Below are 12,629 nucleotides of genomic sequence, written 5' to 3'. Positions count from 1 at the left end.
ATGATAGCATGTAGCTGATACCAGAGATGAGTCTCGCCTTGGTGTCTGCACTTTAGATGTCTGTGCCCCTGAAAGGCACCTGAACCCCAGCTCCGAGTCCTCATCCCTTCCTCACCAGTGGACTCTCTCCGCACATGCAGGGGTTCCCTTCCAGCTCCCCATCACCCAGACCTCACTCGTTGCTTTTTCTTCTCCCCACAGAATAGTTGGCGGTGACCAGACGGGCCCCCGGCTCCAGCGCTCCCCTTCCCCAGGGCAACGAGTGCTCTCTCCACCGTCCCCACTCAGCCCCCCAGCGCAGCTGCTCAGCTCTGAACCGGCAGGATCCCCAGCCCCAGCACAGCCCCAGCCACCGCAGAGGCCGCAGAGGCGCCTGGAGAGCCTGACCTCACCTCCAGACAGTGAAGCCTACTATGGTGAGACGGACAGTGATGCCGACAATGTGGCTCAAGAGAAGCACCGCCGAGCCCGCAAGAAGAGCCCGCGCTCCCCGCCAGGCAGCACCACCAGCAAAGCGGACGCACCTCAGGACGAGGTGTCCTTGTCTGAGCAGAGTGGCTATGAGAGCACCCCAGAGGCTGCTGCGCAGGAGGGAGCTGAGGCGGCCAGCTCTGGTGGGGTGGCCAAGAGGGAGATTGCCTACATGCCTGGCAGCCGCACAGACACCCCTTTCTCAGATAGTGAGGGGCAGCTGCAGCCACCCTCACCGGAGGGACAGGAGCTTTCTCCAGAGGCCCTGCTGCTGCCCCATGCCACCAAGGCTATCCGAGCAGAGCGCCATCTCATCCCCATGGTGGGGCCTGTTGAGCATCCCGTTGATGAAGACCTAACCACCACGTATGCAGAGAAAGCCAAGCAGGCCAGTAAGTCCTCGGCATCCTGCCGCTCGCGCCTATCCTCTCCCTGCATGGGCTCTCCTTCCAAAAGCCCTGTTCCTATGGGTGTCAAGGGGGTTAATTCCTCTAGTGTGGGAAGGGGGTTAATTCCTCTAGTGTGGGATGAAGCCAAGCCAAGTCAGCCCTGTAGGGACTGGGGTTTCCTACTGCAATTTTGACACAGGGGTCTAGCTCCCCCAGGATGTCCCACACAACACATAAGACAAAGGGTTCAGTGTCTAGGATTCACTTTAGGCTGGAGAATATGCAGGGGAAATGATGCTATCAGGGAAGAAACTGGGGTTTAAATTTCTTAGGCCATTCAGTGATCTCAGTGACTTCAGTTTGCTCCTTAGCTATCTGTGTCCATGCACAAGGCTCACTCAGAGGGACCTCAGAGGAGCCCCTGGTTCATATCATCCCTCCTCAGGCACAAAGACATATGACCTTACACATAACTAAGGACCAAGTAAGGAGATCATCTGCCGACAGCCCAGTCCTACAGGAGCGGTGGCAGTAGCTCATTTATTTCCTTGGGACTGCTTCACCCTGTCAAGCTCAAGGAGGGGCTTGTCTACATCCATGTTTGGTGGATGTTTTCTGCAGTCATTTGCTGCAGCAAGGGTGGTGGTGTGTGGCTGCAGCAGTAGCTGCTAAGCTCTGGTAGAATTGGTCTCTTTTAAGGTATGAGTAGCAGAGGGCTGCCAGCAAGGACATGTAGGAGCAGGTAAATTAGTTAGTTCTGACAGTTCCTTGTAGTGGACCTCTGTTACCTGACACTTTTCCAAGTGGAATAAAGCACTGAAAGATACTGTGGTACACGGTCAGGGACCTGAAGTGACCTTGACTGTGAATATGTTTTCTGCTTTCTGCTACATGTTTGTTATTTCAAAAACAAACACAAAGGCAGAGCAAGATCCTATTTGACTTCACAGCTGTGAAGCTTTGACTTCATAGCTGTGATCTATCTGACTCTGTTAAAAACAAGGTCATCAATATGATTGACTAATTTACACTTCTCTGAGCCTAGAAATGAAGTAGATTTTTAAAAACTGACTTTACCGAGAGAGTTAACTTGGAGAATTGCTCATGGGAGCCCTTATTACAAACTGGGAAAGTGAGATGTAGAAAAGTTAATAGAAATAAAAGACACAGGTTCTAACTCTAATTCTCTTCTCTAAATGCTAGGTATGTTTTTCCAGAGCAAATAACATTGCAAGACAATTGTTAAGCCTCTCTTTTCTCTTTTCATTGGGCTGAACATTCCTCTATCTACTTTGCTTAAGGGATCCTTTGGAGGTTACTTTCAAATCTAGTTGCTTCCTTCAGGCAGGGCACTGGCTTACTGCTCTGCTCCACGCTGAGAGGACAGACTCAGCTGATTCCCTGGCTCAGGCCCTTCTAGGCAGTACAACTGAGCTGGTGCCTTGTACTGCTCCCCATTAGCATTCACTTTCCTTAGGAGATCAAAGAAGGGCGAAATTTCAGCCTCCCTGAGGATGAAGCTATTTTTTTCCCCTTCAAATAATGTACAAGCATGAGGCGAATGTTCAGAAAGGCATGTTCAGCTGCTTGCTGTCACCTGATAGTCCTAGCAGTGGATGAGCAATTGCTTTACATCAAGGCTTATTTCCATGGACAGCGTCAGTAGGGAAGGCTCCCAGGAAAGCCATGTATTTAATGCAGAGCATTTCTAATGGCAAGATAATATCCCATGGCAGAAGGTGATGCAGCTCTATTGCCAGCTAGAGGGAGGGTTCCTAGAAGCATTGCAGACTGAGATAATATTTTATTTTTCCTAATACCCCTGCCTTTTGGATTATGTTGACCATAGATGTCCTTATGTAAGAGTCACAGCATAGCTCTGCCATGGACGGATGACAGAGCTTCACGGCAATTCACATACCAGCTTGGCCCTTTCTTGAATTAGCAAGTAATGTGAAGACAGATCACTATGTCTTGGTTATGCTGATGCACAGTAGCCATGAAAAGAAAAAAGAAAATCATGGTCATTAGCCACTGACTCTGGGAAGGAAGGAAGCAAAGAAGGAAGGAAGTAGGACAAAGGTGTTCATTGTGGGGTTAGCAGAGCTACAGAGCACCCACACCTCCTGTAGGCAGATGGGGGACTCCTGAGCTGCTCTGACTCACAAGGAGAGGCTGCCTGCAGAGGAGATATAGGCAAAGGAAGCACATGGCGCTGCATCTGGTGCCAGGAAGCGGCAAATTTGGAAGGATATTTGGGAATACATTGATTCGTCTGCCTCAAGTTGCTACGGCTCTTTGGAGCCAGCAGAGTTTAAAGCTCTCTTTCCCTACTTTTCCTTAGCAATACCCAAAGCACAATAGCCTCCACTGGGACAGGGGACTCCTGAGCTTTGGTAAATGTGGAGGCAAAATCAAGCTCATCGCTTAGAAACTAAGCAAGTTTTTAAAAACTGACTTAACTGGGGTAGAGGACTTGGAGGATCAGTGACAGGAGCCCAGAACTTGACGTACAGGCAGCAGGCACTTAGGAATCATTCTTGCTACCTAATCAGATCTCTGTCTTTTGCAGCATTAACTACCTCTCTAAACACATGCCCAGTGTACCTGCTCAGCAAACCCTCCTTATCTTGCCACAGCTGCCATTGCGACATAAGAATGTGAATAACTCTATGTGAATCTTTTTTTTTTTGGTTGGGACTGTTACCAGATGGTTCCTTGCCTCTGCTTCCTAGAATGCAATTCTCCAGCTTTCTCTTGCCTGCTCTGATGTTTGCTCTGAGTTTTGGAGAATTTTTCTTATCGTTTGTATTCATTATAACTTTTCACAGTCATTCTTAAGTGAGAGACCTTCTCCCTTTCCCATCTGCCCCTGCACCTCAAGCAAAGAGAACTGCAGGTCTAATTGCAGGAGAGTTCCCCAGAAACAACATTAAATCTACAGATGAATAGGTGAAATTCATGTGCCAGAACAGAGAAACAGAAAGTTCTTTTTCACACCACTGAGAATTGCGACTGACATTTTTTAAAGCTCTATTGGCCTGCAAGGATCTCAGTAAGACTGCTAGGGCTTGTCAGCTCTTGGGCTTTCTCAGACTTAAGATCTGTAGCTCTGCTCTTTATTTTCTATCCGTAGAGCTTTTTTAGATCTTCGCTTTCTCAACATTCACCTTACTGAATGCTTTCCAGAGCTTTGAGCTTTCCAGATCATTTGTAAGTTTATTCAGCCCCTGCATCCCCTTTTTTGTTAAACTTTCCTTCCGTTCTGGTGGTGTTACAAATCTGATCTTGGCTGATTGTATACAATCCTCAAGATCATCAACGAAACCATGAAATGCTTCTCATACTCCCCTGACCCTCTTTCCTACCCTCACCCTGATGAATGATCAGTATTTATGCTCTGATTGCTACTGATTCATTTTCTGGCAGTTTTCATCTGATCGCCCTCTTTCAGTACACGTTTTTTTTTCATCAAACCTCCCACTTCCTGACAACTACAGCTGCTTTCCCAGCCTGTGCTAAGAGGATATAAATCACACAGCAATTGCTAGGGGCAACACTGCTGTCTAACATTTGCCTTGAACAGCAGTAATACGGGAGCAAATGGAGCTCACTTACTTATACTAGCCAAGGATTTGACTTCAGAAGCAGAACAGGCAGATGCAGCCACTGCATGGTGGCAAGTACAAGCAGCCCGAGAGGATGATTTGGCAGTAGATGGGATGGAACAAAAGTAGCATGGGGAGGAGGAAGTACCACTGATGCCCTGCATGCAGTCAGCTGCTGTGATGTGCCTCTCCTTCCCCAGCAAAGACATAAGGGCTTAGAGAGGCAGCAGCCCTTGCAGGGAGGTTTGGCCATGTCTCCTTCAAAGTTCCCACCCTATTAGAAGTTGCACGTTGGTATGGACTTATTTCTCCAGCCTGTGGGATGAGCTCCTCCATCTGCCTGACCTTCCACAGGACACAACTGCCAGAAGTTTGTTGGGACATGCCAGCTCAAACACGACTCAGATCATTGCTAGGGCAGACAGGCAGGGCATTGAAGAGCCACTCACCATCCAAGTGTGGGGAACTTGCCCTACAAGTAATAGAGACTTCAGTCTTCATTGCTACCTGGTGGCTACTGTGCATCTTGTTGTTTTGCTCAGTGGGGCATGAGAACATCTAGCAAACTTTATGCTCTATTTTAAATGAACTACAGGAAGGTATTCATACCCATGAATAGCCAGTATTTTAATAGCCAATATTTTGCCCAGTCTTAAGAAATGAAAGTACAGACTCATTTCCTTTCCACTGTAACAGCCACTTGCTCTGTTTAAAGACGTAATTTAGTTCTTGGGGAAGGTGGGGGGCTTTAGGTTCCTAATTCATCATTACCGTCAAGGGTCAAGCCATGTCCTCCCCAGTGGTGACTTCTGTGCTGCCTGGACAGGGCAGCAGGGAAGTAAGCGATAACAAGATGGAAAACAGAAGTAAAAGAATCTGATTAAGTTGCAGGAGATTAGCAGAAAGCAAGGCCTTCTGACAAGGAAAATCAGCCTATACCTGGTACAAGTAATTGCTGGTGAGGTTCCTCGATTCCCCCCAGCTCTGTGATAGCTCTTGTGGTGTCTCCCTTCTGCACAAATGCTCCCCCCACCTTGGGAAGCTTGGGATCCATCTATAGCTAGGGCTGCTTCTCCTCAGACACCTGGGCACTGTAAAGTGTGCTATAATTTCACCTCCATCCTAAATTGTCTCACATGCGGAATGAGCTCAGGCTTTCTCACCAACTGGAAATACCAGTCACTGGCAGAAGACAGGCATACCAGGATAGCAGTCTAGTCTTTACTTGCTATCACACTGTAGGAATTTTTGTCACTGCAAGAAGTGCTTCAAAATATCTCAATTTAAACTTATCCACTGGACTATTTTTAGTTCCTAGGACTCAAGAGCCTTTCCATGTATGGTGGGGGAAGGGAGGAAAAAATGGGTGGGGAAATTTCCTCCTCTGCTTTATATGGGCCTGGCTGCCTGTGCAGATTCATCAAAGTTACTCTATTCCATATCAGAAAAGGAAATCCTCTTTTTTGAAGCGAATGTACAGCAACATTACTTGACAAGATAGGATGCTTATAAATAAGTGGCCTATTCACTGGAGGGCGATACAGATTTCTTCTTCCAAGAGTGACTGCAATCACACTTCTCTGCAGAGGGTGAGTGTAACAAGCCAACTATCAGCTCATTACAATGGGTGTAGGCCACAGGAGTTGTGAAGAAGATAAAGTCCCTGAATGCCAGTTTGAACTTACTGCACCACATTTTCTACTTGGCCTTCAGTTTTGACAACTGTGACGCTAATGATGGATATTAGGCTTGCTTAATGCTTTTGCTGTTTTCTACAGTCTAGAAGACAAACGGTTTACAATAGTCATCAACTGTCCCCATCCTAGCTGCTTTAAGGGAGAATTGAAAGGCCTTCTGCATAGACCAGGAGGAAATCAAGATTCATTGCCTGAACTATTGATCTTATAGGAGGTCTGTTTCTAGCAGTATGAAGCAATGCTGAATAACCCTTGGTCTGTGCTATTCAGTGAGCAGCCAGCCTAGGAGAACAAGAAGAACTGCCTCTGTGGTTGAATCACAGATAGAGAATCTGATCTCACTTCAGCTCACATTAAACTGGGAATTGTCTCCACCTGAGAAATCAAGAAAAATACATTGGTGTATGCAATTGAATTGGACATCTTTGCTTAAGAATCTTCCACTTAGTATTAACATTCAGTTTTGAATTCTCTGCAGCTTGGAAGGCTCTAGTAAAGAAGATAACACTGAGATAAACATAGTGCATCTGGAGCCCTCTCAATCCAGTTTCAGGCTTCAGTATGGTATGCCTTTTGTCCTTATGTCTTTGGTTTATATTCTTCTTCTGTCCAAAGCACACAAGTGGTATTTTCTGGCTGATGTATTAACTGCATGGGCAGACAGAGATTGTATGGTAGTTGACTCTCCTGGCTAGTGTGGATGAATTTGTCCTTCTTTCTTGAGCAATCACAGAAATTGTCATAAGCAACTGCCATCCTCCTCAGGGGTTCTTGCTGAAGACATCCAGCATCATTCCCTTTGGGCATCGCTCTTGGCCAGCATTTCAATGGAAGATGCTGTGGACTGCAGCACTGTAAGTAAAGCTGGTAGAGCTTTGTTCTGAGCTCAGCTTCTCTCCGCTCAGTACCTCACTGCTATCTTACTGCCCAGAGCCTGACAGAGATAGGGTTTTAGGTGAACATGCACTCACTCAATAAATCCAGTTGGATATACTGTTCTCAGTGACGGAAGGATCTTTAGTATCTGAAGATGTTTGGAGAAAAGCTGTATCTGATCCTTGAAGTGAAGAGGTACACTCACTTTTGTCCTAGGATTTCCAGCTCTAGATGTTTTTTTAGTGCTTTTATTTTAAACTATCAGCTAGCTCGGCTATTACTTCTCTATGCTGTTACTGTCAGGGGAGGGACTCTGACTCTGCAGCACAGTTCCTCAGACATAGCCAGATCTTGCTGATGGTGAAATGGTGACAGCAGTTCTCTCTTGAGATCATTCTTCCATGGTCCTTGGAGGGCCCAGGTTAGCGATTTTTCAGAATATGCTGCCATACACATTTAGCTAGCTTAGCCTGCCTCAGTGCATGCACTTGTAGAGTGACTTTGGTTAGCTAATGGCTGACAGGATGTGTAAGGCTGATGGGGAGTAATGGGATTCAGCTAAATTGTTGCTATTAATTGGCAACATTCATAGTGTGTGTTTTAAGTATGCAATGTGCTCAGATCTCAAGGTGATTAGAGCAATAATCACACTGAAACAATTATATAAATAATCCCCTAGGCTGTCTCAGCCAACCTGATAGTTTCTAGGTTCCAGGATTTTCAGAGCTGAGCTGAAAAAATCTTAATGCAAATAGGCAACAGGAGTTCCTCTCCTTGTGCAGGGTTGCCTCCATCAGGTCTGAAAGTAAGTGATACGGGACTTGCTGAAAAGGCTGAAATGGGACAAGTAGCCAAAACTACGCAGAGACAACACTGAAATGATGAGACAAAGTGACAGTGATAGGGGAGGGAGAAGCATAAAAAGGAGAGGCATAAAAGGACCTTGACAAAGGGTAATTAAACTGTAGGGTTATTGCTCAACAAGAACGAGGGAAAATGGTGGTTAGGAAAGAGGAAACTGTGAACCTGACAAATATCATTCTTCAGTTTCCACTAAATCTATCATAGGAAGAGAGATCAGTTCATTGTGAAATCTGTAAAGCTTCACTGTTGTCAGTATACATGCTTATGTATGCCTATGTTAACCAAGGATCTGTCCCTTAGTATATGCACAAGCAGGAACAGAGATGAGTAGATTCAACATATCTAAATATACATATACTATGAGTATACTGAAAAGGACAAGGCTCAATCATATTCTCTCTAGAGATTTTATGTAGGGAATTAGTGGAAATTGTGTCAGAACAGCCCTCAGTCATTGATAAATGACAGATAGTCATTTTATTGATTTTAGTTGCTTTCTGCAACCTACCAAGCTCCCACTACATTTTAAAAATCCAGCTGTTCACAAGACAACTGTAGGCACCTTCCATGCTTATGTCATCTGCTGATTAACATACGGCAATCTCCACTGCATCCTCAGGCCATTCATTGAAAATGGTATTATTGCTATTTCCTGTTACTGCTCGGTAGGTACTGCACGGTCAAGCTGGTCATCTCTCTTCTGTCAGAGGATCTTGTCCTCTTGCTACATCTAGACAGAGCAGGGGGTATGTGCTGTGGGGCACCTCGCAGCCCTGAAACTGCTGTTGTTCAGAACCGAGACCTGGCTGGGACACCTTGCGGCTTCTTTCTCATCTTTCTTCCCACTGTCATTGATATCAAAGTCATTGATAAATACTCTGGAATGATGGGAAGGGTCTCAGTGAAAAGAGACCAAGAATAGCACAGGCACTGGCTCTGGGGATCATAAAAAAGTAAGTTTAGCTTCAGTTAGGTGAATGAAAATTATTTTGAATGCACTTCACAGAAAGCAAGACAATCACTAAAACCAATATGGATTAATCAAAACTAAAGTAAGAGACGCTTGCTGACCTGTCTGGTAAAATAACAGGCCTAGTGGCTAAAGAAATAAGGTGTACACAGTATATGCTGACCTCTGTAAGACATCTGATATAGTTCCACATGACTTTTCCAACTAGCAAAATATGGATGAGGGGGACTACTGCAAGGTGCGGGCACAATTGGCCAAGAATAGAACACAGAACATAACTATTAATGTCTCATGATGTCAAGTTAGCTAGCTGGCTAAGTTGGTAGTAGTGTTTCACTGCACTTCTGAATCCAATAGGACTACCTCTATATTTTCACCATGGAGCTTTAAACACTGACATATGTCAGTCAAATGTCCTCTCCACCTCAATGATATGTGACTGGGGAAGAGACAGATGACTAAAAATCCCAATCCTTCTCTCTTCTGTCAGAGGATCTTGTCCTCTTGCTGCATCTAGACAGAGCAGGGGGTATGTGCTGTGGGGCACCTCGCAGCCCTGAAACTGCTGCTGTTCAGAACCGAGACGGGGCTGGGACACCTTGCGGCTTCTTTCTGATCTTTCTTCCCACAAAAAACAAGGTGTGTGGGGGCACGGGGGAGGGAGGTGGGTTACCTGCATCGAGGAGCTCGGAAGAGTTCCCAGGTCCACTGTAATCGTGTTTTCATCTGTTTTTTGATTGCACACTCATCCTAGTGAATCTTTAAAATATTTTTATTTCTCTTGCCTGTGTTGTACCTACCGAGCAGTAACAGGAAATAGCAATAATACCATTTTCAATGAATGGCCTGAGGATGCAGTGGAGATTGCCGTATGTTAATCAGCAGATGACATAAGCATGGAAGGTGCCTACAGTTGTCTTGTGAACAGCTGGATTTTTAAAATGTAGTGGGAGCTTGGTAGGTTGCAGAAAGCAACTAAAATCAATCAGATAACAAGGATAAACGGCAAATACTGCAGGATTAATCAGATGCACAGACAGAGATGGTGAACATATGCTTGCCTGTATCGCTAGAGAGTGGATGCTTGAAACACTGAAAGACAAAGAGAAGATGAATCAGCAGTACCCTGTTGTCAGAGGTCAAGCAGTTTTGTGAGAATTAACAGTAGCTGGTATCCTTTTAATTTGTCTTCTACTTGATATCTCATTCTCTCATGTCTAGTAAAAAGCAAATCTGTCTGATGCCTCTCACATTCAAAATCGGAGCTCATAAACTCTCTTTTCTGTCATTCTTCCATTTTTGGTGTCTAATTAAGACTGCATCCAGACTTCCCATTTCCTATAGTAGGGCCTGTCTCCTCTGTCCAGCCACCTATTTTAATGTAAACTTATAGGAGCTTAGTATCTTTGTGACTTCATAATTTTAAAATTAACAAATGGGCTCAAAAGCTATTCAGGTGAAACACAAAGACTGAAAGACATATAGCATGACTGCATAAGCTGTTCTTAGGAAATCAGGCTAAAAATGCAAAAGACAGATTCACTAGGAGACTCAACAGGTGTTGCCCTGGCAAAAGGACTCTGCTTTGCAGTCTTGTTGCAGAAGACTACGTAGGGAACATCTAGGGCCTGGGTTTGAGCTGTCAGTACAGGGAAGCTAGGCATGTGTGCTACCTTTTGCACTGAGCACACATTTCTATCCAACGCACAAAAAAACACAAGCTCTCATTCAACTGAAAGAGATTTTTTTGAATGAACAAGCTACCCAAGTCTCCAGCAAGATACTGTGAGACTAATACATTGCAGCCATGCATAGAAATGTCTTCTCTTCCTCTCTGCCTGGTAGGACTCTTCAGTAGCAGTGTTGGAGTCCAAGAATGGCTAAGAATTGTGAAAAAAATGCAAAGTTAGTGGGTGTTTTGCTCTCACAGGCTGTAGATACACCTGCAGAGAAGCTTGATTTTACCTGATCTCTATTTCTCTGAAAGCAAGAGATCATAGTGGGGCAGTGTCTCAGTGGGAGCTCTTAAAATCACTAGGTATTTAGGAAAATTTTTACATTTCAGGAGGTACTTAAATATATTTTCAACTTTAGATACATGCTTAAGTGTTGCAGACTTCAGCAGGATCAAAGCACAAGCTGGTAGCCTGCTGAATCAGAGCTGAAGTTAGTAGCTGTATTTTACATTATGAATAGATTACATGATGGAAGTGTGCAAAAATCCAAGTATGCAAAATAAGCTTTCTGTCCCAGGAGTTATACCAGTTATTTTAAGTAAAAGAATATATACTCCTCTACCTTATGGTTTCCAATTCCAGCACTGGTTGTAGCTTGAAAGGCTGGCTTACAACAGGGAAATACTTGGAAGGCCAATAGAACCTATTCAAATCTTATTTTGAAAGGGCTCCAGATATGAAAAATATGAGAAGTCTATAGCCTCTAATGACTTACTGAGATATCTGCAACACTAGCCATGGAAAAATGACCTTGTCTAACATAAATAGCTTGAAAAACAAAATTCTAGTTGATCCCATGTAAAAAAAAATAGTGAACAAATAGTTTTTCATCACATAGAAATAGGTTCTTTATCTCTGAAATTAGTAGTATGTTTATTTTCAATGGTAATGGCTTTTCTGGAATTTGGTCTTCAGTAATAAAATCTACTGTTGTTTGTTTCGTAGTGAACACATAGTTTCTGACATTATATAAGCTGCTTGTTGCGTAGTTTTCTGAGCATACATTAAAATGCTTTCTTGTACCAGATCCTGATCTTGAAAAGATACTTCTTATGCTTCTCTTCACTTAAATTAGTAACTTAATTCATTCTCTTTAGTGAAATCTAGTTAAAGTAATATATGAAAAAGACTTTGTAAGCTTCGCTTAATAGCAAATATTATTTCTTATTGATTATTTCAATAGAATTTAATTAAGAAAAAAAAATGAGTGCTATAGAAGAGGTTTTTGTAGAAATTATCCACCACAGCAGCAGAATTTAGGAGAGTATTGTAACTCCTCTATTCTTCTGTTAACTCTTTTATCTATTCCATTTGAATGCTGTTAATAGAGAAGTGTTTCTGTACCACAGAACAATTTCTAGTTTCCAGTTGCATACTGCAGATATAAGACTCTATAAGGCTTTTCCAAAGAGACTGTATCACAATGAGTATAAATATTAATCAAAGAAGAAGAAATTAAGCTACATCCATTTCTCTTGCTCTAAAAGCATGCATGAAGCATGACAAATCTTTTATAGCAATGTTGCCTGCAACAGTTGTCTTCCTTGGAGGGCAGCAATGGCTAATGGATTTCAAGAGGCATGGTCAGACCTTCACTTTTCTAGACTCACTAACACTAGAGACGGTCTGCTTGAGTCCTGAGTGATGGTGTCACTAAGAGTGGGACTGCTGTGCAGGGAAAACCACCGGGCAGCATCACTCAGCCACAGTTCTGTGTTTTCCTCACAGCACCTATTGCTCCTGCAGAGAACAAGCCAATAGGACAAGCCCTAGCCAAAGTGCAGGGAGACAGATGCAGAGCTCCTCTCTTCCCCGTCCACCTTGAGTCCTCCCTAAACCGCATCTTGTCTTTCAGCACTTCTCAGTCTCTAACACATGAGCTCTGAATGGTGCTGCCAATACACCACTTGTTGGCCTCCAAACCCTTTGTCACCTTCTGTGGGCACAGCCACACTCTTCAGGGTTGTAGTAAGACCTTCTGCCACTGCAGAACTAAACAACTACACTGCCAGCATCCA

General features: G+C 44.1%; 1 protein-coding gene across 2 annotated transcripts in view; it reads left to right on the top strand.

Moving 5' to 3' along the window:
* SYNPO2L (synaptopodin 2 like) overlaps window positions 1-12,629 on the top strand; it is a 39,602-nt gene that overhangs the window by 16,641 nt on the left and 10,332 nt on the right. For both annotated transcript variants that reach the window (XM_085312249.1, XM_085312250.1), the window contains exon 3: window positions 202-863. In XM_085312249.1, coding sequence (XP_085168375.1) covers window positions 202-863 — 662 coding nt within the window. The remainder of the gene's footprint in view (window positions 1-201; window positions 864-12,629) is intronic.

This window comes from Rhea americana, unplaced genomic scaffold (assembly GCF_003343005.1).
Source record: "Rhea americana isolate MKP2758 unplaced genomic scaffold, rheAme1 scaffold_36, whole genome shotgun sequence".
Classification (NCBI taxonomy): domain Eukaryota; kingdom Metazoa; phylum Chordata; class Aves; order Rheiformes; family Rheidae; genus Rhea; species Rhea americana.
This window is presented reverse-complemented; position numbering and strand designations above follow the sequence as displayed.